This window comes from Siniperca chuatsi, linkage group LG21 (assembly GCF_020085105.1).
Source record: "Siniperca chuatsi isolate FFG_IHB_CAS linkage group LG21, ASM2008510v1, whole genome shotgun sequence".
Classification (NCBI taxonomy): Eukaryota; Metazoa; Chordata; class Actinopteri; order Centrarchiformes; family Sinipercidae; genus Siniperca; species Siniperca chuatsi.
The window spans coordinates 643,769-670,000 of NC_058062.1; the positions used below are offsets into that span (position 1 = coordinate 643,769).

A 26,232-nucleotide genomic window follows, 5' to 3' on the forward strand; every position below is an offset into this window, starting at 1 on the left:
CAGTCTCATGATCCCGACTTACTGCATCAGAACCTGGATGAGTATTTTTACTTCTATCAGTCCCAGAGTTGGATGGATTTAGTTTTGTTGCTGGCAGCAATGGGCCTCCATACACAGTGTACCGTCACGGTGAGTTTTGGCATTATAGTGTTAATATTGTGACTTATTGTTGTAGCAGTGACTCTCTCTCTCTCTCTCAGCCTCCTGTCCCCTCCCTCTCTCACCCTCTCCTCCCCCCTGCTAGCTAACAGGCTAGGCTAGCTCGGCGGCTAGCATCTGTGCTCAGTGTAATTAGCTGAGACGCACCGGCTCCATCAACATCACGGTGCTGTTGGGACCGAACTGACTCTCAAAACCCGCACACACACACGGCTCGGACACACCGAAGGGACGCAGAGTATAGGCATTAAATTATCAAATATCTGAAGATGATTAAGCTCTTTTCCCTGAAGCAGCAGAAGAAAGACGAGGAATCTGCTGGAGGAAACAGAACAGGAGCCGGGGGTAAAAAAGCCAGCGCGGCCCAGCTCCGAATACAGAAAGGTAGGCTAGTTTCCACCATCAGCCCCCGGCTAGCTGGTCCTGCCTGGAGGACTCACAGACCACAGGCTAACACGACCCCCCTTCTGTGCCCAGGATACATTAACAGTACAGTAACTTAAAAGAGGGGTATTAATATAACTCACAGATGCTAACAGCTAGCACGCTAACTTTAGTTAGCTAACGGCGGCTAGCTTGTTCCATATTTGAAAACAAAACGCAGCCAGAAGCTAGCCGCTATCTGATCATTTAAGGCTAGCACGCAGCTAACACTAAACAGCACTGAATGCGGAACACTTTGGGAGCTGCTAACTAGCTCACACTTCACAGCAGCTACAAATCATAAGGTGTCTTAGGTTGAATTTGTAGGCTAGTTAGCTAACACAGATAGCCTTTAACTAGCTAACGTGCTGTGTCAGCTCTGTGTTTAATTGTCTACAGGGTGAAAAACTTCTCCACATTTGCTGACTGAGGTCAGGAACAGCCTGACTGGCAGCTAACCAGCTAGTTCTGGTGTCAGCAAGCTGTTTTCTTTCTTTCCGTCCTTCAACATGTCACTCTTTAATAAAAAACCAGTGGCTTCTTCTCCTCAGAGGTTCACGTCAGTCCAGGAGGTGAGTTTACATCCTCACCCTGACCCGGGTCCTGATACACCAGCCGGCTGGAACACACCTGACAGGCAGGTGTCAGTGTGAGGGGCTGACGGGGGTTGGTGGTGTGGATGGTTGGCAGGTTGCTTCCTCCTCAGACAGACAGTAGGCGCACACACCTGGTTAGGAGGCTCAGGTTCACACTGAAGTCCAAAGGAAGCCGGACCGTTACGAATCACATCGTTCAGTTTAAAGATTCGCAGTCGCTGCAGCAGGAAGTGGACGCGTCGGCCGGCACAGGCGCTGAGATCACATCACGGTCGTCTTTTAACACGTTTTTCAGTGTTAGAGATTCATTCGTGTACTGAACGCGTCTTCGTGGCCAGTAGTGCGGTGGACGTTTTGGACTGTGTGTTGGCGTAATGTCCTTAGCGAGGCCACAATCATCGAAACCGCTTCCAGTGCTGATACTTTGATTTGGATACCGTTTCCTAACCATACTTCCTTTCACCATACTGCTATAACGCATTTCTATCTAACTTTAAAAAAAACTATTTTACAAAATAAATATTGCACGAGGTGAGGGACAGGGGACAGGGACAGGGGACAGGTGTTGTAAAAACAACAGGAAGTTATTGTTTGTCAGCAGGTGGAGCTGCAGCAGCGACTCACAGCTGACGGAGGAGATTCAGACACTCAGAGACCGACTTTGAGTCAGAAACCTCCTCCTCAGAGTCCTAACTCCGTCAGGTCTGAACTCTCAGACATGAAACTCTCATCGAATCGTTCAGCGCGACTCACACTTCCAGAGGACGTCATCGTCTCTGACGTCCGTCCAGAATAAACAGAGATCAGCTGAGACGCCAGAGGAGAAAGCGGCTGCAGAACCTGCCTGAGAATCCTGCTGTTTCTAAGTTTCCTTCAGTCTCACAGTGATCCAGAGACAGCTGTCTGTCCGTCCACGGGTCCACTGCAGACAGGAGCTGCTGACTGCTGGTTCGGCTGCTCTGACGGGACAGACGGGACTGCATGGAGAAAAGTAAAGGGTGAAGTTGAAGCCCACAGAGTAACCAATGACAGTCGTCCCTCGGTGCTCAGTAGTACCGAAGGATGTCGGCGGTGCCGAGTTGAGACTGACCCCAGATCAGCTGGTGTCACGCGAGAGGCGGAGGCTGTGTCCGTCAGCAGTCAGGCAGCTCGTGCCGAAACGATAAATCAATTATCTGATAGACAGAAAGTGAATGTGCACCTGTCCACGGGTCACAGACTCTCAGTACGAGATATTTAAAATGGAAAGCTTTTTGTTACGTACACACCAAGATGGGATTTCTGATATTGATGAACTGTAAACTATTCAGAACGCCCCATCACTGTTACATCTGATGTTTCGCCGTACTTCTGTCGGCTCCCGTTTGTGTTTCAGACATCAATGAGTTGAACCTGCCAAAGACGTGTGAGATCAACTTCCCCGATGACGATGACCTCCTCAACTTCAGACTCATCATCTCACCAGACGAGGTGTGTGTGTTCACTTCCTGTCCAGGAAACGCCGTTTTCCTGAAGGATCACTACTTTACCATCCTTTAATTTAAAGTGTCGTTAATCCCGAGCAGGTCCACGCAGCCCCACAGACAGAAGGGAAACAAAATGCACATTATTAGTATTAAAAGTAAAAGAATTCATAATGCAGAGTGGCTACTGTCAGTGTTATTATTATATTATTATTGATGTATCTGTAATCTGTAACAGTGGATCATATTTTATAAACTGCTCGGATGTTTTGTTTGTAAAATCTTAATTTGAAATGTGACTAGTTACTACAGCTCTTAAATAAATGTAGCGCAGTACAAAGTCCAGCATTTCCCTCCGAGAAGAAGCGGAAAGTAGCAGAAAATACTCAAGTTAAGTCCGAGTTCCTCAAAACTGGACCAGCGGTTGAGGAAATGTTGTTGGTTCCTGCGACGGCCGGCTGCTGCTGCTGTGATGAAAACTGACGCTTCAACAGAAAGATGTGTAAGATCTGTTTGTGTTTGTCTCGCAGGGATTTTACAAAGGAGGAAAGTTTGTCTTCAGCTTTAAGGTGAGAAACACGTGTCCGCTCTGTGTCTGTGGTCTTCGTCTGTACTTTGGCCTTCCAGTCTGTCACCTGAAGCAGGTGCATACGTACCTGCAGTCCCTGACTCGGGGCCCGACCTGCGATCAAACCATTTTATTATTTTATTTCTGGACAAATCGTTCTGTATCGCGCTGCATATTTTTATTTATTTACGGAAACATGCTTTTGTAAAATTTGTCCTGATCCTTCATCTTATTCTTTATGTTTTGTATATTTATTGATAATCAATCAGTTATAATCAGTCAGATCACTAAATTCTTCTGTAGAAGCTTTATATATTTGTTTCTTTCTCTCTCTTCTTTAGCAAACAGACATTTTTCCTGTTAAAACAGAGAAAATGATGCTTTTCTAAAAATACTTTCTGCGAAGTTTAATATTTACGTTTGGTTTTCACTCGTGTGTGTTTGAGAACATGTTTTGTTTTCGGGACCGTCTGTTTACACAGTCACGTTGTGGGAACTCGCCTCCATTTTGGTACAGAAACCAGGTCGTTACCGTGTAAATCTGTGAGTCCAACTGAAGTCTCATTTAGTCAAAAGTTACGTCAGCGTGACGTCAGCAGAGCGCCGAGCTCACGTTCAGGACAAGACGTGTTCACGTCCGTTAGTTAGCTTAGAAGGAGACGTTAGCATGAAGCTAATGTGTGTTGTTGTTGCTGATTGGCTCAGTGAGACCGTCTGCTCTGCCTATGACACAGCGCTGACCTCACTGCTTTATACGAGATCTGATTGGCTGTATGGAAATAACGTCTGCGCAGACCATCCCTGCCGGTTTCCTCCCGAGGCCCTAGTTATCCCGTCTTTCTCCAGACTTCTGACGCATTTTCACACCTTTTTTCCTTTCCGTTGTCCCGCCGTGATCGTGGCGCCGCAGCTCGTCCTCGCCGAGCGAGAATTCGCCGTTTCATATTAGTTTACGCCAGAGATTCACGCAGAGAGGCGAATTACTCTGTATTCTTTCCCGACAATTACAGTAAAAGTTACATTAAAAGTATTTCACATAAAAAAGCTGTTTCAGTGTATTTTCATTCTTTTAAAGTCACCGAATGCAGCAAACAGTCTCTGAAACTCAACTGTTTCGGGGGGGGGGGGTGAACCCCAGACCCTCTGCTTCGGTGTCGAAAGGTTGGCGAGTATGACGTAGACACAGAACCAACGGAGTTCAGTCACATTAATGCAAAACGAGGCGCCGCCATCATGAAAACAAAAATATAAAATACTCGTTTCTCCCTCTGGGTTTGAGATTTTGAGAACAGGAAGTGCTTTTCAGAGCAGAGGCGTTGCTGTCGCAGACACAAAACGTGACATTTAATTTCAGTTGGACTTTAAATTTGAGGGGTTTTGGGTTAAGCATGTACTGGTTACGGTTACGGGAAGTCTTTTGTGTGTGTTTCAGGTAGGACAGGGTTACCCCCACGACCCCCCCAAGGTAAAGTGTGAGACGATGGTGTATCACCCCAACATCGACCTGGAAGGAAACGTCTGCCTAAATATCTTAAGGTCTGTACCAACCGTCAGAAACTTGGAAACAACAACAGTCTTAACTCAAGGTCCACTTACTAACTTTCTCTGGTGAAATGTTTATCGACTCCCCCACCTTCAAGTTCCCAGGAAGTACGCAAACACCCAAAAACCCACCAGCTACCTGCCCCAGGCCGTCTCCGTGGAGCAAAACCCCAAACACATTTTCAATCAATCAAAATACCAAAGTCAAATAACACGCAGTGAACCTGATACTTTTGGGGCCCCTGGGGGTCTGGGGCCCTGGGGGTCTGGGACTCTGGGGCAGTTCTGGTTATCCAGCCTTGATCATGATACCTGGACTTAATGTGAGATGCTGTGTAATATTATTGTATATTAGTTGTGGAAATCATTCCACCTTAAATCTGCAGGTTGTTGAAATGTGCTGACTAACGTTTTCATGAGCTGCTCAGTCTTCAGTTTGCTTTTGATGCAAAGTGCGAACGCACGACACGTTGTTTGTCTCGCGCTCTGATGTTTGTCTTCTTCTCCGCAGAGAGGACTGGAAGCCTGTGTTGACAATAAACTCCATCATCTACGGTCTACAGTATCTATTTCTAGTGAGTTCACCAAAGTCCGATTCATTTCTCTCTGCATGTTGGGGGACCTGGGTTTGTTCGGGCGGCGCTCAGAGGGGCGGTAATTGGACGAAATGAGATTAGATTTCAAATACTTTGCGCTAAAATGTCAAGATTTGGACCTGAGTCCGTCCCCAACACCACTAAATACACCGGTTTTCTGCTGAGAACTTCAGCTGGTTTGGGGTTTGTTAAGCTGCCGGAACAAGCGGCGCTGCAGTTTATTTAGTTTGACTCCAGCATTACTGCCCCCTGCAGTCACAAGTGTGTATCACGGCGTCCTGCAGCGCCGCCACAAATTGATCCACTGACGGTAACTAATCCTGTAACTTACATCGTAGAAAAGGTTTCAGTCGCAGTCGTCTGGACGCTGTTTTCAGAATCAAGACGTTTCGGCTCCCATCCGGAAGTCATTCTCAATTGTGAAAATGGTCTGAGAACTCAGAAATTTAAGCTACTCTGTGTTGCTTAAGCCCCGCCCTCAGGAAGGAGTCTACCTGAGTGTCTGTTGATTAGCTAGTTTCACCTGAAACTGACCTTTTGTTTCCATGATGGCCCAGTAATCAGCAATCAGGCCTATTGTTTTCTGGCTGCACCTCCCTCATCACTGTTAAGTACCTGATTAGCATGTGATTGGCTTGACCACGGTGTTAATACACTGTGGTAGATCGTTGGCAAGTTGAATCTCAGACCACCATTTCTGTTCAAAGAGGGGTTTTCTTTTTTCACAAAAATGGCTTCTTTGACTCGTCTTTCAAGCCAACTCTTCTCTCTACTTAGACTCTTCACCTCGCTGTCTTCAAATGTGCAGTTTGTAGCTTTTAGATGCAAACTCCTTCCTGAGGGCGGGGCTTATGCAACACAGAGTAGCTTAAATTTCTAGTTCCCGGTCCATTTTTTCACAATTGAGAATGGCTTCCGGATGGGAGCCGAAACGTCTTGATTCTGAAAACAGCGTCCAGACGACTACGACTGAAACCTTTTCTACGATGGAGCACTCCTGGACGAATGAGGGACGACACCGTCTGATCCTGTAACTTACAGATCAACATTAATGTGTTAATGTGCCTCCCCCCCCCTCCCCCCCCCTCCCCTCCAGGAGCCTAACCCTGAGGATCCGTTGAACAAGGAGGCAGCAGAAGTCCTCCAAACGAACCGGCGGCTCTTCGAGCAGAACGTCCACCGCTCTCTGAGGGGCGGCTACGTGGGCGCCACCTACTTCGAGAGGTGTCTTAAATAACTCGACGTCCCATGATTCTCCAGACTCCCCACCCCTCCCCTACACTCCTCACCTCCCCCCCCCCTCTGCCTCACCCCTCCTCCTCCTCCTCCTTCCCCTTTTACTCCTCAGTCCTGCTCGTTGGCAGAAGCAGGAGCTGCGCCGAAAGAAAGCAGCACGCCAGAAGACGCTTTCTGTTTTAAAACAAAAGAAGACGACGAAGAAACCCCACCCTCCCTTCTTCCTCCTCCCTTTCGTCTCCCCCTCCTCCCCCCTCCTCCCATATTTCTCTCTGTTTTACTTCCAAGACGCCGCATTCAACCGTTTACACACCCCAGGGGGACGCCGACACAACACACACCGAAACTGGACTTGAAAAGATGGCCGACGGCGAACGGCGGCCGAGGGTGATGATGCAGGACGGAGGGGGAGGGGGAGGCAGGTGTGGGTGGTCAGTGAATGTTGCTGGGGGGAGTCAGTGAATCAGAGAGCGCCACAACACTGATGATGATGATGATAGCCACATGATTTTCTTTTATTTTTTATTTGTGTGTGTGGCGAAGACACCTGCATTAGACAGGTGGTCAGAAGGACACGCCCCCTCCCCCTCGCCACCTTTTTGTTTGTTCGTAACACGTCGGCCGGCAGCAAACTCCAAACTCACAAACGGCGTTCTTGACAAACAACAGTTCATCCGTTCGCCTAGGATTTCTGTGAAGCGATGCAGCTATAGCGATGGTTGCCTGGCAACCTCTCAGTGGCGAAAAGACTTAAGGTCACTACGGTCGGCTGTTGTTCGCCAAGAAATAGTCCCGTCCCCCCCCCTACAACCACAAATTATCATAGGCTAGCAGTGACCGCACAGGGGGAGGGGCTTGATGGAGTAGGAGGGGCTTGTGAGCAGACGATCCTTTAAAAGACAGACAGACTGGAGGGAGGGGCTTGTTAGGGTGGGAGGGGCTTTGAGTCTCAACGCCTTAAGACGAAGTTTCCTCAAGGCGAGACGTGGACTCAGTAACGCCACAGCTAGGGGGAGGGGTCAGCCGAGTGGGAGGGGCTCGTGAGTCACAACACGATCAGGCACGCCTTAAAAAGTTCCTTAAAGTGAGACGGCAACGCGCAGTTCTCAGCCTGCGATGACTCGACAGCTGTTGGTATGATGATGTCAGCGTGGGAGGGGCTTGTTAGTCCCAATAGGAGCAGGCGCACCTTGAATGTCCCTTGAGGCTTGACGTCGATGCAGATTTGTTCTCAAACTACAATAACCAGAAGTAAATGGGAACCTGGCAGTCGGTCACATGATCACATGATTAGCTACAGGTGTGACAGAGGTGTGTGACAGAGGTGTGCGACAGGTGTGCGACAGGTGTGACAGGTGTGCGACAGCTGTGACATGTGTGCGACAGCTGTGACGTGTGCTACAGGTGTGACAGGTGTGCGACAGGTGTGACATGTGTGCTACAGGTGTGACATGTGTGCTACAGGTGTGACATGTGTGCTACAGGTGTGACATGTGTGCTACAGGTGTGACAGGTGTGCGACAGGTGTGACAGGTGTGCGACAGGTGTGACAGGTGTGCTACAGGTGTGACAGGTGTGCGACAGGTGTGACAGGTGTGTGACAGCTGTGACATGTGTGCGACAGGTGTGACAGCTGTGACAGGTGGAGGTGAATAAGTCTGAGCGGCGTTCAGCCGACAGAACAGGTGAATTTGGCTGAAGTGACGTGTTTTTGCTCGACATGCGGAGATGAAGTTTGGAGTTTGCTGCTAAATCACATAAACACAGAGTCAGCGTCAGGGGCGGAGCGTCGGGCGGGCGGGGGCAGTGTGTTTGTTTAAAGGGAGGGGCTATGGGGGCGGGGAGGAGCTTTAGATTTTCAGTTTGGCGGGTGGGAGGGTTGTTGTGGGCGGGGTCACAGAGGGGCGGGGCTTAACGTGTTAGGATTCTGTGTATATTGAAACCCCAGCTGTTCACATTGACTGCAATATGATTTATGTTAAATAAAATATGAACTTGAATGATTCTAATTATTGTGACGTCCGTTTAACACGACACACAGAAACCAAACGCACCGTCACGATGACGCGGTCGCCACCTCGGACTGTCACCGTGGCGCCGGTGGATTACATCATCATCAACTTCAAATCCCATAATTCCTTCAGCTGATGTTCAGAAAGTGAAGCGCTGCGGGAGAGAAGACTTTAAAATGTTCAGAAATAATACAATTAGTCATTTACTTAAATATTAAACTGCGTTCTATCTTTTCATAAGACTGAGTGAACTTTGAGAGATTATTATTAATAAACGAGCATATTTTAATGTTAATAATTAGTTTGTGTTGCAAAGGAAGAACTCACAGGTTGCTGTTTTATTTGAATATATTTTGGAGACTATCGAGTATTTCACAAGAAAGAAAAACGTCTAAAAACTGAAAGATCCTCGTGTTTTTTCTTGTTTCCGTCCCCGTCGTCGTCTTCACGCAACACCTGGACACGGTGAAACAGCTGTTCACACTTCACAACCAGAAATAACAGAATAAACAGACATTCAGAAGTCACACAGGAAGGAAGTAACAGCCCCTCTGTGCTTCTCTGGCAGCTCCGCAGAGGCATTGTGGGAAATGTAGGAAGTCGTGAGCTTCAGTGAACCAGACAGCGAGAGCAGAATACGTTTAAACACGTTCTGCTTCTTAATTTGGCGTCTTTTACTCTGAAATATTCCTGGACAGGCTTTTCTGTCCCGGCTTCGTTTCTCTTGCGTTTGAATCTCGCAGACGTTCGGGGCGGCAGCGTGATTCCTTCAGCTAACTTCACGTCTTCACGTTGGGAGGAAGAGTTACGAGACGCCGTCCGGCGCTGACATGTTTCGCCAGCTGGGGGCGCCGCACTCCGACCAGCTGACCGGCACAAATAATTATGTTATTTTAAGTTTTGCTTCCTGAAACCTGCCTTATTGCACTCGTCTGGTCTGATGGCAGCCGAACGACTAACAGCAGCTGATAAATAAATATCTATAGATATATATTTGCCTCGTTGCTTCCTGAAACGTTTTAATCCTGGTTCCGTCATGTAAAGCACGTTGAGTGCTGTATAAATACCGTGTGCTGTTATTATGACTGTACAGCGGGAAAAGGGTCCGTTAAGCGTCCCGTGAACCTCCAGGACCCCGAAACCGGCTCGGCTCATCGCAGCTGACGAGCCGCATGCAAAAGGTCATTAAAGAAATCCCAAACACATTTACTCAAGCGACCAAACGTTTTATTATAAATGAAAGTCATTTAATCAATAAGTCGATTGACAGGAAATTAATCAGCAGCTGTTTTGATGTTTGAAGTCGTTTTTCCTGTAAAATCACTTCCTGGCTGCAGGTTTGCTGCTTTTCCTCTGAATGACTTTAATGTTTTGTTTGAATTACTTTTTATAATGTGGTATTAGTACTTAAGTCAAATTTTAAAAATGAGTATTACTTATTTTCAGGCTCCACAGTCATTAAAGTGAGAGAAATATTTGTGACACGTCTTTATTCAACAGCTTTGCTCACGTTCATTAAAACAGTTCCAACAGGTGACAAAGGGGGTGTCAGCGATGCCTCACGATTGGCTGAAAGGTGAGGGGGGCGGAGACAACTCCACTGTCAATAAAGGTGACGTTATGAAATAAAAAACAGACTTAAAAAAACTGTCATTTTGAGATGCAAATTTTTGTTATTGTGACAATAATAAAGTAACATTTCAACACGAGATTTAATAATTTATTAATTAATACAACATTTGTTAATAGATTTTATAACATTTTACTCAGTTAGTGAGCTCCGAGTCTCCGCGCAGGTCTCAGGTATCTGACCTGGTTCTGGTCTCAGTAACAGAAGCTTCCTCACTGCCGCCAAAATGTGGATTTCCTGCCTCCATTTCCCAGAAAGCCAAACTCCAGAAACGGGACTAAACCTGCCGACGCGTCCCGTGACAGTGAGGAACCTTTAACAACGAGAACTAAGGAGATAGTGTTGCCGTGGTAACAGCGACACGCTGCTCTATGTTTCATCCAACATGGCCGCCAACGGCCGGTAACGTCCCAGTGCCGCCCCCCCCCCCTCAGGTCTTGACCCCCTTGTCTCCGTCCGGTCCCTCAGGCCAGGTGGTGCTGTGTGGTCATGAGGACCAGCGGGACCTCCTTGTCCCCGGTGCCCAGCAGAGGAAACATCCTCTCGGTGAACTCGCTGGATCCGGTGAAGCTGTAGATCTCCGAGCCGGACTTCACGTTGTAAAAGGACACCTGACCCTCGTCCACGTCCAGGAACACGCCCACCTGGCGCAGTTTGGGGGGACTCTTCACCTGCGCGGTCGAAACAAACACACGTATTGTCCCGTTAGTTCTTCTGCATATAAACATGAGACAACGACGAAATCTGACTCATTAATACTTTCTGATGCTGTTTGTTTGTTTGCATCAGCGACATTAGCAGGAAAATCTTAATTCCGATCAGTTTAAAGTCAGATTCAGCCAGTTCACGCCGAGGGGGGGGTCATCACGTCACAGTGACCGACTTTGGAGCCTCTTCTGTTGAAGTTAAAGGGGCGGCCAGGTCGCACTGTAACCCACCGAATCTGAGACTGCTTCCACAAAAATATAAACACATTACGTGATGTTGACTGATGTTTTTTTATCTAAAAACTGTTTATCTAAAAGCTACGGAGACACGTGACCTCAGTCCGCGATGCAGTATGACTTGTAACGTGACGTGTTCGTACCTTGGTAAGAGGCGGTGCGGTGAGCGCTCGCAGCTGGCTGCCGCTCCACCAGATGGCGTAGTATCCGTTAGAGGGACTCATGTCAAACAGACCTTTCCTCTGAGCCGACTCACTGACCACGCCCAGCTTCCAGTCCTTACTGTCCCCAACAAACACCTGCCACAGGTGGAGAACACAGTTTTATACTTCACACTGGATCCTGGATCAGTATTACCTGTGCGTCCTGAGCCTGACCTCCCAGTAGTGTCGTCCGGTGCCGAATCCCTCTTTAGCGGTGACGCAGGACCAGACGTCGAAGCGTTGCTGACTGTTTCTGTAGAACTGCAGCTTTTCTCCTCTCTTCACCTGCTTCCTGTCCTCCGACAGGATCAGGAAGGGGTACGCCGTCACCGGGTTCAAGGTCACGTCCTCTGGAAACAACGACGAGGGGAGAAATGAACCAAGATAAAAGAGACGCCCCCCTGAGGCTGTAACGTTCATCACACGCCACAAAACAAATCTGTACTTCGTTTGTCCCGAGGGCCAATCACAGGGCTAACTGTCTGTACGGCGCCGTCAGGCTCCGCTGACCGCTAACAGAATATTAGCTTAAATGTATTTAGGCTCAGCTGCGGTTAGAGTGTAATGCTAATGCTAGCAGGCTAACATGCAGTTAGCATTAGTATATTTCAATAAATGAACATCAGTATATCATTTAGACTGTCTGCTTGTTAGCTTGCCAAAGGTAGCATGTTAGTATTCTATGCAATAAATAAAACCGGATAATAATAATAATAATAATAATAATAATAATAATAACAACAACAACAACAACCATTTTTAAAACTTTACTTGCTCAGCTGCACTTAGGCTCAGCTTTCATCATCAGAGTGCTTGCTTGTTAGCTTGCTAACATTAGCATGTTAGCATTCTATGCAAAAAAAGGTTGGACTTTGTCACACTCAGCTTTGAGCGAAATACTAACATTCGAATACTAGCATGCTAACATCATAGCAACAAAAGCTAGCACGCGCAAAGTCAAACTGAAACAGCTGGGTGAAAACCAAACTGAGGCAAGAAAAGTTTAAAAGAGAATAATCTATAATAATAAAAATAAAAATCATAACTATCCAAATTACAGTAAAGCGCTCACCCATGTAGACTCGCGCCTTTTTGTGTCCTGTGACAGAGCGAAGAGAAGTTAATTTAACTGCTGTAGGAAAACGTCACGATGAAACTGATTCATTAACATTTCAAATCATTAACATATTAAATACATTATATATATATATATATATTAAACAGACACGTACCTGAGACCGGTTTGACTTTCTTTAGATCTGAAGGGAGACAGGAAACAGCCACAGTCATTCTTTCACATTAAAAGTCCCCACTGTCTCGTCTCAGGTCAAAATAAAAGTGTCGGCGTGCAGTCGGCTGGTCTGGAGTCAGATATCTCAACGACAGTAATGCTCCCCGGAGGTAAACCCTGTAACCCACAGCTGCTGCCGGATCAGCCACTGACCTCTCAGAGACCACTGACTCTTCTTCAAACTGACGCTGCTTCCTCTCAGACTGAGCATGCTCTCCGCCAGCATCAGATCGCCAGACGACACTGAGACAGGACAACAGACGCCGTCAGTACTGCAGCGTTTCACTGCCAACATGACAAATATAAACGTGTGTTCGGCTTCTAGTTTCTACAAAATCCTTTTTATCTCATAACGAGATATTTTTATTGTTATAACAACAAATAATTTTATGAAACTTTTCCGTTCTGACACGTTCAGTAAAACCAGAACGTTTCTGTCCTGTCTGACACGATTATTGGCTGAAAGTATCGAGCTGGTTTTAAAGACACGTGAAGAGATAATCCTGATTATTAATTATTACGTTTTTCATTCAGCCACTAACGAGCATTAATGTTGTTCAAAGGATGAAACTGATGAAAAAACGGTTAAATGAGCTGCTTTTTATCATTTAAATGTCTGCTGCGACTCACCCGAGCCTCTGGACCCTCTGGACCCTGTGGACCTTGTGGAAGGGACCTCCCCCATCCTGATGTCGTCCATCTTGTCCTTCACCTCGGACAGAGAGCTCTTCACCTCCCCCAGCTGGAAGTGAAGGGAGAACTCCTCATCCTCGTCCTGCTGATCCTCGGCCAGAGGAGCTGTGGCCTCCTCGTAACTCTGAGGGGGGAGAGAGGGGAGAGGAGGTCCCAGGCCACGATATCACGCTAACAGTCTGAGGCTACAGCTAACAGGTGATATCACGCTAACAGACTGAGGCTACAGCTAACAGGTGATATCACGCTAACAGTCTGAGGCTACAGCTAACAGGTGATATCACGCTAACAGTCTGAGGCTACAGCTAACAGGTGATATCACGCTAACAGACTGAGGCTACAGCTAACAGGTGATATCACGCTAACAGACTGAGGCTACAGCTAACAGGTGATATCACGCTAACAGTCTGAGGCTAAAGCTAACAGGTCCCAGGCCACGATATCACGCTAACAGACTGCGGCTAAAGCTAACAGGTTATATCACGCTAACAGTCTGAGGCTAAAGCTAACAGGTCCCAGGCCACGATATCACGCTAACAGTCTGAGGCTACAGCTAACAGGTGATATCACGCTAACAGTCTGAGGCTACAGCTAACAGGTGATATCACGCTAACAGTCTGAGGCTACAGCTAACAGGTGATATCACGCTAACAGACTGAGGCTACAGCTAACAGGTGATATCACGCTAACAGACTGAGGCTACAGCTAACAGGTGATATCACGCTAACAGTCTGAGGCTAAAGCTAACAGGTCCCAGGCCACGATATCACGCTAACAGACTGCGGCTAAAGCTAACAGGTTATATCACGCTAACAGTCTGAGGCTAAAGCTAACAGGTCCCAGGCCACGATATCACGCTAACAGTCTGAGGCTACAGCTAACAGGTGATATCACGCTAACAGTCTGAGGCTACAGCTAACAGGTGATATCACGCTAACAGTCTGAGGCTACAGCTAACAGGTGATATCACGCTAACAGACTGAGGCTACAGCTAACAGGTGATATCACGCTAACAGACTGAGGCTACAGCTAACAGGTGATATCACGCTAACAGTCTGAGGCTAAAGCTAACAGGTCCCAGGCCACGATATCACGCTAACAGACTGCGGCTAAAGCTAACAGGTTATATCACGCTAACAGTCTGAGGCTAAAGCTAACAGGTCCCAGGCCACGATATCACGCTAACAGTCTGAGGCTACAGCTAACAGGTGATATCACGCTAACAGTCTGAGGCTACAGCTAACAGGTGATATCACGCTAACAGACTGAGGCTACAGCTAACAGGTGATATCACGCTAACAGACTGAGGCTACAGCTAACAGGTGATATCACGCTAACAGTCTGAGGCTAAAGCTAACAGGTCCCAGGCCACGATATCACGCTAACAGACTGCGGCTAAAGCTAACAGGTTATATCACGCTAACAGTCTGAGGCTAAAGCTAACAGGTCCCAGGCCACGATATCACGCTAACAGTCTGAGGCTACAGCTAACAGGGGATATCACGCTAACAGACTGAGGCTACAGCTAACAGGGGATATCACGCTAACAGTCTGAGGCTAAAGCTAACAGGTTATATCACGCTAACAGTCTGAGGCTAAAGCTAACAGGTTATATCACGCTAACAGTCTGAGGCTACAGCTAACAGGTGATATCGCGCTAACAGTCTGAGGCTAAAGCTAACAGGTTATATCACGCTAACAGTCTGAGGCTAAAGCTAACAGGTTATATCACGCTAACAGTCTGAGGCTACAGCTAACAGGTGATATCGCGCTAACAGTCTGAGGCTAAAGCTAAAGAAATGTTGAGTTCTCACCTGCAGGAAGCCGATGTGATCCTGACTGATGGCCTGGACCTCCAGCGCGGCCCTCCTGTCCAACAGCTGGCTGAGCTCCGCCTCCAGACGGCTCACCAGCCCCTCCCCCTTTGACATCACAGCATCCAGCTGGTTCTCGATCCCGCCCACCACCTGAGACCGGATCCTGTCCAGCGAGCTGGAGACTTCGTCCAGGAGGTTTTCCACCTCGCTGCGCTCGCCGTCTGCGTAGTTCTGAAAATAAATTACAATATCAGCAAAGTGATTATCATTAATCCGTCAAAAACATGCACATACAGGAAACACTGACTCTGCCCATGAGCAAGGCACCTAAGCTGCAGCTGGACGGACGGAGGACCGGCTGGGACTGAACGGGGGTTCGCTCCTGTGCTTAAAAACATACAGAACACGAACAAGATGTCTGACCTTCACTCCCTCCAGTTTCCTCTTCAGCTGAGTCACATGAATCTCTTTCTCTTTGATCCGGTTCAGGATCTCCTGCTCCGTCCTCGCCACCTGTTTCTGAACGCGCAGGTGAACACAGGACAGACGTGGTTTTATTGGCTGAATACGTTTCTTATACGAGGAACAAACGTAGTTTACTTATTATACGTAATAACAAAACCATATTTTACTCCCCTACCTGTTTGATGAGTCTCTCGGTCTGGACGGAGACGGTTTTGTGGGTTCGATGTTCCTCCAGGACACAGATGGCACAGATACAGCGCTGACATGTCCGACAGTACACCTGGACAGGTAAACACATCAGGAGATCAACAGCAGGATTCTCAGGCAGGTCTGGAGACACCAGCACCTTCGCTAACACCGCAGACGACGTCACAACAAGCGCGTACATCCCCTCACCTCCAGCAGGCGGCGGTGTGTTGAGCAGGTGCGGCCCCTGAGGGCCTCCTGGGGGTCCATCAGTGGGTGTTTGGCGTAGAAGGGCGTGGTCTGATGCGGCTGCACGTGCTCAGTGCAGTATGAGGCAGTGCAGGTGAGACAGGAGCTGACAGCAGGCTGTTTAACACCTGTGCAGACGTCACACCACACCACCTCCTCACCTGACGCCGTCAGAAAAGGGTTGGTGCTGCCGGTGTCCGTGATCGCCGTCACGGCGCCCGCCGGCGTCCCGTTCCTGACCGGCATCGGTAACCCCGCGGCACCGTAACGAGCCAGTTTGTATTTATCCGCGATGAGAGCGAAGACTTTGTTGACGCTGAGCTGAGGACGTTCATCAAACTGCCGTTTACAGAGGGGACAGGTGCAGACCGGACTGGACGCCCAGTAACCCCCGATACACACCTGCAAATAAACAGGGGGGGGGAGGAGGAGGAGGAGAGAAGACAAGGAGGAGCAGGAGGACGAGAAAAGGAGGAGGAGAAGAAGAAGAATGAGGGAGGAGGAGGGGGAGGAGGACGACGACGAGGAGGAGGAGGAGGAGGAGAAGGGGGGAGGAGAAGAGGAGGAGAAGAGGAGAAGAAGGGCGGCGAGGAGAGAGAGAGAAGAGGAGAAGGACGAGGAGAGAGGAGGAGGAGGAGGAGGAGGAGGAGGAGGAGGAGGAGGAGGAGAGAGAGAAGGGGGGAGGAGAAGAGGAGGAGGGGAGGAGGAGAAGAGGAGAAGGACGACGAGGAGGAGGAGGAGGAGGAGGAGAGGAGGAGGGGAGGAGGAGAAGAGGAGAAGGACGACGAGGAGGAGGAGGAGGAGGAGGAGAGGGAGAGGAGGAGGAGGAGGAGAAGAGGAGGAGAAGGACGACGAGGAGGAGGAGGAGGAGGAGGAGGAGGAGGAGGGGAGGAGAGGAGGAGGAGAGGAGGAGAAGAGGAGGAGGGGAGGAGGAGGAGAGGGAGAAGGACGGGCGAGGAGGAGGAGGAGGAGGAGGGGAGAGGAGGAGGAGGAGGAGGAGAAGAGGAGAGGGGAGGAGGAGGAGGAGGAGGAGGAGGAGGAGGAGGAGGAGGAGGAGGAGGAGAGAGGAGGAGGAGGGGAGGAGGAGAAGAGGAGAGAGGACGGCGAGGAGGAGGAGGAGGAGGAGGGAGAGGAGGAGGAGGAGGAGGAGGAGAGAGAGGAGAAGGACGACGAGGAGGAGGAGGAGGAGGAGGAGGAGGAGGAGGAGGAGGAGGAGGAGGAGGAGGGAGGAGGAGGGAGGAGGAGGAGGGAGGAGGAGGAGGAGGAGGAGGAGGAGGAGAGAGAGAAGGACGACGAGGAGGAGGAGGAGGAGGAGGAGGAGGAGGAGAGGAGGAGGAGAGAAGAGGAGAAGGACGACGAGGAGGAGGAGGAGGAGGAGGGGGAGGAGGAGGAGGAGAGGAGGAGAAGAGAGAGGAGGAGAAGGGCGGGAGGAGGAGGAGGAGGAGGAGGAGGAGAGAGAGGAGGAGGAGGAGGAGAGAGAAGACAAGGAGGAGCAGGAGGACGAGAAAAGGAGGAGGAGAAGAAGAAGAATGAGGGAGGACGACGACGAGGAGGAGGGGGAGGAGGAGAAGAGGAGAAGGACAAGAAAAGGAGGAGGAGGAGGAGAAGAGGAGGAGGAGGAGGAGGAGGAGGAGGAGAAGAGGAGGAGGAGAGGAGGAGCAGCGTCAGCCGAGCCTTCAGGACCAACCGTGTGGACCTCTGGACCGGCTCTCAGGTGTTGTGCGCGAGACCGTTACCTGGCAGAAGTTGTGTCCGCAGGGAGTGGAGACCGGGTCGCTGAACAGATCCAGGCAGATGGAGCAGGTCAGCTCCTGCTCGGAGAACAGGTCTTGGGCCGCTGCCTCCGCCATCATCCTGCGGCCGCTGCAGGGCAGACGAGGGGAAGCGTCAGCGCCGCTGTGCTAACCGTTAGCTTTAACGCTCTCTGGATGTCAGCGGTGGAAAGTAACGAAGTACTTTAGTTGCTTTGCAGATTCACATTATTAAAACTAAATGTAATAACATGTGATTCATACAGGAGGCGATCAGAGGGGAAACACACGGGCCAGCAGAGTTCAAGGCAGCGAAGTGATGAACACACGAACGCAGCAATAATTAGATTCCAGAAACATCATGTATGTGATTCTGCACGATGACCAATTTTACTTTTGGTGCTTTAATACATTTTGCTGATGATACTTTTGCAGTCAGACGTCGAATGCAGCGTCTCCGCAGTAGAGCTGGAACACGCAGCCGGCAGTAACGAGATTCAGGCGCCGCTTCGAGGCGGCGAAACCTGCGTGACACTGGACCGCCGCCTCCCGTCTAACGTTTCAGCCTCAAGAAATCGAACCTCTGGTAAACTTTGACAACACTTTCTCACTGGTCTCCAGATTATTTCCAGAGGTGGTTGCCCTCCCCCCTCCCTCAAGAAGAGCATTTCTCCAAAGTTAAGATGGAGGTTATGATCACTGCTCGCGACATCAGACACCGCCCTCAGCTAACGGCCACCCCTCCCCGAGGAAGAGCTGCTAGACTGCTCCTGCAGGTTTGTTTCAGATCAACAAGCTTCTGGTTCGTGTCTCTGGATTCAGATTCAGGAGACTCTGGAAGACGGGATTGGGTTTACCGTCTCACTCAGACCTTCACACCTGAACTTTAAATGATGGTTCTTGAATGTTCTTGAAACTCCCACTGACAGAAAGGGTTTCTTAAAGAACCTAAACCATGGAAGCCAAGTTGGTACTTCATGCAGAGGGGTTTTCAAAGCCCCCCCCCAGACAACATGCAGTCAGACTGTCCCGTCAGAGCAGCCGAACCAGCAGTCAGCAGCTCCTGTCTGCAGTGGACCCGTGGACGGACAGACAGCTGTCTCTGGATCACTGCGAGACTGAAGGAAACTTAGAAACAGCAGGATTCTCAGGCAGGTTCTGCAGCCGCTTTCTGCTCTGGCGTCTCAGCTGGTTTCTGGAGGTTTATTCTGGACGATTCAAAGTGTTTCATGTCTGAGTTCAGATCTGAGTTAGGACTCTGAGGAGGAGCAGGTTTCTGAGCACTAAGGGGTTTAAAGTAGCTTAATATCCTCCATTTGTCAACTAAATGCAGGTTTTTATCGCAAACGGGAACTAAACAGGATTAAAGGGGAAATCTAATGTCACGAAGTTTCATCAGATATTTTAACTGCAAAGACAAAAAAACCTTTGTTCTGAAGCCAGAAAAGAAACGACACGTTATGTTATCGGACAGGTAAAATAAAGTCGGACCAGGTCGAACCACATTCCTCCTCAAACAGCTGAACGACGACACACAAGCAGATTTACCTCAAACCTAAAAATAACCCAACAGCCGTCAGCTGAGCCACCGAGCGGACAGACAGGTATGAAGACGGACAGGTATGAAGGCGGACAGACAAAGTTTTTATCTACCTGTCTGCAGTTTCCTCTCTGTGTTTCTGTCCCTGAGGAGGCTGATAACCACCTGCTGTGAACAGGTGTGAACGGAAGGAGAGGGGGGGGCGGGGCCACTTCACCTGTGTGTGAGGTGCGTTCAGAGTGTGGACACATTAGAGCAGAACACCATGTGACGAACAGCTTCGCAGGTTTTCTGCAGCAGAAAGACGATTTAATGTTCTCAGCCAACAGCTCACGGGATGTTTACATGAATAAATACATGAATAAATATTTGAATAAATATATGAACATAGCCTAAAGTCTAAACCTACAAACATTACAGAAATGGCTGACGGGGGATTTGCGAACAGCGAGCGTATCATGGAGCCGACGGTCCAAATATAGGAACATTACAGATAGTTATTCGATATTTTCCAGCCTTCAGTCACTTTTATGTCACTTTTGGCCGCAGGATGACGTCGTTGTGAATGCGTGGGATCAGTGTTTTACCTTGTCTTAACCGATAATCATCAGAATTGATTCGTTGATTGTATTTTGCATTATTAATTTCAATCTACAAACTGAAGACAGCAGATAAATGTAGCGCAGTAAAAAGATGTGGAGAAGTAGAAAGTACCTCAAAACTGTACTGAAGTACTGGACTTGAGTACATGTTCTTAGTTTCCACCGCTGGTGTTGACTTTAGAGTTTAGCTGTGCCCGTCAGAGCTCCATTTTTACAAAAGACTTTCATCATTTAAGCATAAAACATCATTTATCCTGTAATGGGAGTGTTTATTTGCAGTTCTAAATGAACTGTATTAAACTGTAGAAGAAGACAGACGCCGCGTGGTTTAAGCATCCGTCACATTCAAAGTCCACGTGTAGACAAGTTCAGTCCAAATGACCGAAGCGTTCTCGCTCCGCCTGTTTGATCAGGATCCTTTTGGAGCCGGATCCTTTAGGAGCCGGATCCTGCGGACGCTGCCCATGACTTTTGTGAACTTTGACCTGTGAATTTGCAACGTTGACAAATGTCCTGACAGCGCTGAGCTGTGATTGGACGTAGAGCGCCGGAGAGTCCAAAATGGAGGAAGATTAGCTGAGTTTGCTAACCGACCGTTAGCAAGCTCGTTAGCTTTATTTTCCTTCTGTAACGAGTCGTTGTTTCTGAAATGGTGAACAAAATGTCAGGGGCTGTGACTGACTAGCTGTAGCTGGCGAGCTAACCGCTAACCTGCGAGTCGTCACTACGTCACCAAGACTCTACAAACTAATACTCGCGCAAAGACGCGCGGATTAATTTCGCTGTGACTCTTTCTGGTGAGGCCGCCCCCTGATGAGGCCGACGTGGGACTACATGTTGCCTAGCAACGCAGGCGGCAATATGTTACGACGTTTAAAACAGAAAATCCAGATCACAATTAGCTACATAAGTAAAAGAACAACTGATAATATTAATTTTATGGCAGTTGTGGGGTGCACGGTGGCAGAGCGGCTAAAGCTCCTGCCTCCCAATAAGGAGATCGTGGGTTCGATTCCCGGACCAGACCAACATCACACAATCTCTCTGGGTGGAGTCTGCATGTCCTCCCCGTGTTACCGTGGGTTCTCTGGCTTCCTCCCACCGTCCAAAGACATGCATGTGTAGGTTAATTGATAACTCTAAATTGCCCGTATTGAATGAATGTGAGAGTGAATGGTTGTCTGTCCTTGTCTGTGTCTGTGTTAGCCCTGCGACGAGTTGGCCACTGTCCAGGGTGTACCCTGCCTAAGGCCCAAAGTCACTGGGATAGGCTCCAGTCACCCGCGACCCCTAACGGGACTAAGCGGTAGAAAATGGATGGATGGATGGATGGATGGCAGTTGTTGGAAAGTTATTGTAATGGAGCCAAACTGGTTTTTAGCCCCATCCATCTGTAGGGCCTTACCCCCGACCAGGGACGGAAAGGAACAAGGTAAGCACATTTACTCAGGTACTGGCTTTAAGAACGATTCTCAGGTACTTGTACTTTACTGAAGTATTTCCATGTTATGCCACTTTCTAGGCTACTTGTACTCCACAACATCTCGGAGGGAAAGACTGTACTCTTTACTCTTTACAGTTTCTGATACCTGAGTTGTTAATAATCAGGCCCTACTTTACATCTACGACTGCACCAGAACGAAATGTGATGATACTGTTAGCTTTGGTTAGCATGTAGCATTTATGAGCCTCTGTCACATCTGTATTGATGTGGATGCAGTCGTCTGTTCTGCCTGTTTAAACCTCTGAATCATCTGAAACATTTAATCTATAATATCTATAATGAAATTATTAATAACCAGTGATGGAGGAAGTACTCAGCTCCGTTACTGCAGTAAAAGTACTAACACACTGTTATATATTCTATCATCAGGTTATTATTCCTCGTGCATTAATGTAAAGCAGGATGTTGCTGCTGCAGCTGGTGGAGCTGGAGCTCATGTTGAACCGGTTTGTATCGGACTGCAGCTGATGATGCTTTTCATTCTGGATCCATCTGCCGATTCTTTTCTCCGTCGATCCATCGATCGATCCATCGGTTTGTAAAACCGTGTCCAAATCGTGTCCGACCGACAGTCCAAAGCTCGACGTTATTAACAAACATCACAGTTATTACAGTCGTTCAGAGGAAAAGCAGCAGATCTGCACATCTGAGCAGCTGCAGCCAGGAAGGGATTTACAGGAGAAACGACTCCAAACATCAAAACAGCTGCTGATTCATTTCCTGTCAGTCGACTAATCGACTCAGCTGAACTTGTATAAACTGTTGGAGTTTAATTTATAACAAAACATCAGATTTTTTGAACTCTTCGTGTGTTTTGTGTAAAAATGTGAATCTGTAAAGTAACTGAAGCCGTCAGATAAATGTGGGGAAGTAAAAAGTCCAGTGTTTGTTAGACGTGGTGGAGGAGAAGTAGAAAGTGGTGTGAAAAGAAAAGATTTGAGTACAAATACCTCAAATTGGTACACAAGTGCAGTACTTGAGTAAATGTACTCAGTTACTTTCCAGCACTGCTGATAACACACAGTTTGTGATTCCCGGCAGCTAAACTCTGGAAACTGACACTTCAGATGAAACTGTGTAAATGTTTAACGACAGAAAACAGACGAGTGGAAATCCAGTTTACACAGAACCGCAACAGAAAAGCTTCATCGCAGGAGGAAATATGCAAAATGTGCGTGAAGAGGAACAATACACAGGAAAAGTTGGAACCAACCAGGCAAAGTGCGTTCACTCCAGTTCTGTCCTGGATACTTGCACTCGACTACAGGTCAGAGGGAATACTTTACTTTTTACTGCACTACATGTATCTGACAGCTATAGTTACTGGTTACTTTCATATAACATTTTACATTAAAAACATATTATAGTCTTATACAATACATTCTTAAATGTTAAACCAGTGGTTTCCAACCTTTTTAGCTCTTACATAAACTCAAAGATCTAAAGTTCAGAAATGGTTTAGTTTAAATAAGCATCTGAAACCTAAAGAAGCAAAAATGTCCAATATTTCACACAAAAATCAAAGATTATAGAAAAGTCTAAAAACTGAAAACATCATTCATCAACTTCTCATCTAACGAGCCCTCAGATTTATCTGGTGACCCTTTGGAGGGTCTGGAGTCTAAACCCTAAACTGATCCATTAAAGATTGGTTAATTCTTCAGAAGGGGGTCTCGCACCTGACATCCCACAACCTTGTGGGGACACACACCTGGTCTGGATACAAATGAATCTTTATGGTTCGTTTTAAGTTTTAAACTAGTTTGAAGTTAGGATAAGGTGTCATTATACGGTGTAAACGCTGTGAAATCGGTTCGACATTTTGGGGAAATGGTGTGAGATGTTCAGATCAGACTCAGCGTGTTCAACACGAAACTGGAGTCAGGACGTGTTTAGCCTAGCTTAGCATAAAGACTGCAAACAGGAGGAAACAGCTAGCCTGGCCCTGTCCAAAGTTCAAAATACACCTAGCAACACCTCTGCAGCTCTCTGCCGAACATGTTATATTAGTTACGTGCTAGGATTATTTCTTCACAGCTTCCATCCGCCCAGCACTTCTAAAGGCCAACTCGTGGTTTCTGCGTCTGCGTGGCCACGAGGGTCCACGTGCCGCCCAAAATGTGTGACTGTCCACACGACAAACGCACCGACTGTTTGTGTGTACGTACTGTTTATTCCCCATCTTTAGTCCTGTTCTCGCTCGGCCGTCGCACACATCCCTTTCTCCAGACTTTTATGTTGTTGTTGCTGAATACAACAAAGGTCGCCATCTTGTTTTCTAGTGTGCATATGTGGAACGTGTCTGCGTAAAACTGGTTTTTACATCAACACACAGACATGAGACGGAAATCCATCTGAACGTCTGACTCAAGACCATTTCCCCAAATGTCGATCTATTCCTCTAACTGAAGCTAAAGATACTTTACACAATAACTGCAAAAAACACAACAAACGTCATGGTGATGAACAACAGGCGTGGTGATTTGAATGATCTCTTTGTGAGAAACACACCGGGCATTAAATCTAATCTGCAACAAAACTACAGAAACATTCAGTTTCAAGATTTTCCTCAAATCAAGAGCAAGAATTCTGCTAAATGAATAATTCCACCTGGTTAGGTTCTGTTGTGTTGGGAAGTTTCTGGAACAGATGTTTACCTTGTTGAACTCAAATGATTCGGGTGTTTCACATTTAAAATAATCTTCAACCTGAAACTTCAGAGCGGATGTTTGTGAAAGAAAGTCATTTTTCTCGACTGCATTTTAGATCAAAGATAAACTTTAAAACAGCAGCAGTTTCTTACCTTTCTCCGTGTGAGTCGACGTGTTTCTGTCAGAAATCCTGAAACTCAGGTTACTGTCAGCCTGTGATGTCACCAGTGGGCGGAGACTCATTCATGAATGATGGCAGGTGCAGAAAGTTGTCAGGTGAGTTTAGAAAGTGGAGATGTTTGTTTAATATGCTGGTTTACACTTTTATTCAATGGATCTTTTTCTCTAATTTTTTACATCTGACCATCGTGTTATATTCAGTATAATAAATGTACATCTGTTTATATTTATGTATTAAATTTTTCTATCAAGCTCCTCTCCTGTGGAACCAGGTCCCAGTTTGGGTTCGGGAGGCAGACACCAGCTCCACATTTAAGAGCAGGCAAGACTTTCCTCTTTGATAAAGCTTATAGTTAGGGCTGGCTCAGGTGAGTCCTGAACCATCCCTTAGTTATGCTGCTATAGGCCTAGACTGCCGGGAGACTTCCCATGATGCACCTCTCTCCTCCTCTCCCTCTGTATGCATTTTTATCCCATTACTGCATGTTACTAACTCGACATCTTCTCTCTCCCGTAGTTCTGTGCTTTCTCGTCTCTCTCTCTCTCTCCTTCTGTCGCTTTCAGCAGGTATTTCTGCCTCCGGGCTGCAGAGTCTGGATCTGTGGTTGTGGGCCGCCTGCTGTCCCCGTGTTCCTGCAGAGTCTGGATCTGTGGTTGTGGGCCACCTGCTGCCCCCGTGTTCCTGCAGAGTCTGGATCTGTGGTTGTGGGCCACCTGCTGCCCCCGTGTTCCTGCAGAGTCTGGATCTGTGGTTGTGGGCCGCCTGCTGCCCCGTGTTCCTGCAGAGTCTGGATCTGTGGTTGTGGGCCACCTGCTGCCCCGTGTTCGTGCAGAGTCTGGATCTGTGGTTGTGGGCCACCTGCTGCCCCGTGTTCCTGCAGAGTCTGGATCTGTGGTTGTGGCCCACCTGCTGCCCCCTGTTCGTGCAGAGTCTGGATCTGTGGTTGTGGGCCGCCTGCTGCCCCCGTGTTCCTGCAGAGTCTGGATCTGTGGTTGTGGCCCACCTGCTGCCCCCTGTTCGTGCAGAGTCTGGATCTGTGGTTGTGGGCCACCTGCTGCCCCCGTGTTCCTGCTCGACAACTGCTACTACAGTTGTTGTTATTGGCTCTGTTACTGATGCTGACATTATTCTTCCTATAGGTGTCATTCCTATTATTATTCATTTATTAATAATGTTACCACTACATTATTACTATTTAAAAAATTCTAGGTGGTATTTGCACTGTGCCCCACCCCACCTGAGTCTGGTTCTGCTCGAGGTTTCTGCCTCTTAAAGGAAGTTTTTCCTTGCCGCTGTCACCAAAAGTGCAATGAGATAACTTCTGTTATGAACTGAATTCAAAGTTTTTATGAATGGGAGGCAAAAGATAATAACTGAAAAAAAATAAATGTGTATATATATAAATAAATGTGATTATTTGATTCATTTTTTTCATATAGCAATTTTTTATTTGACTATTTTAAGAAATAATAAATAAAAATACAAAATATGCTGTCATGTTGATGAGGCTGTTTGCAGAGGGGAAAACATGTTTCTCGTGCTTACACCTGACAGACAGGACCGAGGACATTCCTGCAGCATGGGCGTGTGTGTGTGTGTGTGTGTCAGGTAAAGGTGTGTGTGAGATCAGGTGTGAGGCGGTGAATCCTGTTTGGCGGTTGGTCCTCTGCGTTGTGTAACTCTGCTCTGCTACTCTACTGTTATGTAATACAAAACCCCTCCTTCACTGTATGGAAGCCCATTTCTGCATGATGACAATAATACTAATAATCAATAATGCAATAACTAATAATATAATAATACTACTCATGGTAACTCAAAATGATCAGACACTAAGTCTAAATTAAGATTTCTAAGTTAAAACTATAAGATAGTTAAGTCAGATTTATAATTTCTAAATTATAAGATTACTAAATTAAATTTATGACAA

At 47.6% G+C, this 26,232-nt stretch overlaps 2 protein-coding genes across 6 annotated transcripts; one reads left to right on the plus strand and one right to left on the minus strand.

Moving 5' to 3' along the window:
- Nucleotides 1-252: 252 nt before the first annotated feature.
- On the plus strand, nt 253-8,583 carry ube2m (ubiquitin conjugating enzyme E2 M). The gene is made up of 7 exons (XM_044181221.1): nt 253-543; nt 2,554-2,648; nt 3,172-3,210; nt 4,642-4,745; nt 5,263-5,326; nt 6,444-7,918; nt 8,088-8,583. Exons 1-6 carry the CDS (start codon nt 429-431, stop codon nt 6,582-6,584), a joined length of 558 nt encoding a protein of 185 aa, XP_044037156.1. The 5' UTR covers nt 253-428; the 3' UTR covers nt 6,585-7,918; nt 8,088-8,583.
- A 1,485-nt stretch (nt 8,584-10,068) lies between these two features.
- On the minus strand, nt 10,069-24,374 carry LOC122868844 (E3 ubiquitin-protein ligase TRIM21). 5 transcript variants are annotated; one of them, XM_044181220.1, is made up of 13 exons: nt 24,274-24,374; nt 17,810-17,936; nt 16,035-16,475; nt 15,814-15,918; nt 15,597-15,692; nt 15,171-15,404; nt 13,294-13,480; nt 12,817-12,906; nt 12,605-12,631; nt 12,445-12,471; nt 11,547-11,722; nt 11,313-11,468; nt 10,069-10,896 (listed from the first exon to the last, which is right to left on the minus strand). In XM_044181220.1, exons 2-13 carry the CDS (start codon nt 17,924-17,926, stop codon nt 10,690-10,692), a joined length of 1,863 nt encoding a protein of 620 aa, XP_044037155.1. In that variant the 5' UTR covers nt 17,927-17,936; nt 24,274-24,374; the 3' UTR covers nt 10,069-10,689. The 5 variants fall into 5 exon arrangements, with proteins under 5 accessions (XP_044037155.1, XP_044037154.1, XP_044037151.1 ...); XM_044181219.1 differs by lacking the exon at nt 24,274-24,374 and adding an exon at nt 19,478-19,598; XM_044181216.1 differs by lacking the exon at nt 24,274-24,374 and adding an exon at nt 19,478-19,593 and having other exon boundaries at nt 17,810-17,997.
- Nucleotides 24,375-26,232: the final 1,858 nt, after the last annotated feature.

Coding starts and splice junctions, on each gene's coding strand:
- ube2m (XM_044181221.1), top strand. CDS start 429: ATGATTAAGCTCTTTTCCCTGAAGCAGCAGAAGAAAGACGAGGAATCT. Junction 3,211..4,641: donor AGTTTGTCTTCAGCTTTAAG/GTGAGAAACACG, acceptor TGTGTGTTTCAG/GTAGGACAGGGTTACCCCCA. Junction 4,746..5,262: donor GTCTGCCTAAATATCTTAAG/GTCTGTACCAAC, acceptor TCTTCTCCGCAG/AGAGGACTGGAAGCCTGTGT.
- LOC122868844 (XM_044181220.1), bottom strand. CDS start 17,926: ATGATGGCGGAGGCAGCGGCCCAAGACCTGTTCTCCGAGCAGGAGCTG. Junction 13,481..15,170: donor ATCACATCGGCTTCCTGCAG/GTGAGAACTCAA, acceptor CTCCCCCCTCAG/AGTTACGAGGAGGCCACAGC. Junction 12,907..13,293: donor CAGAGGGTCCAGAGGCTCGG/GTGAGTCGCAGC, acceptor GTCCTGTCTCAG/TGTCGTCTGGCGATCTGATG.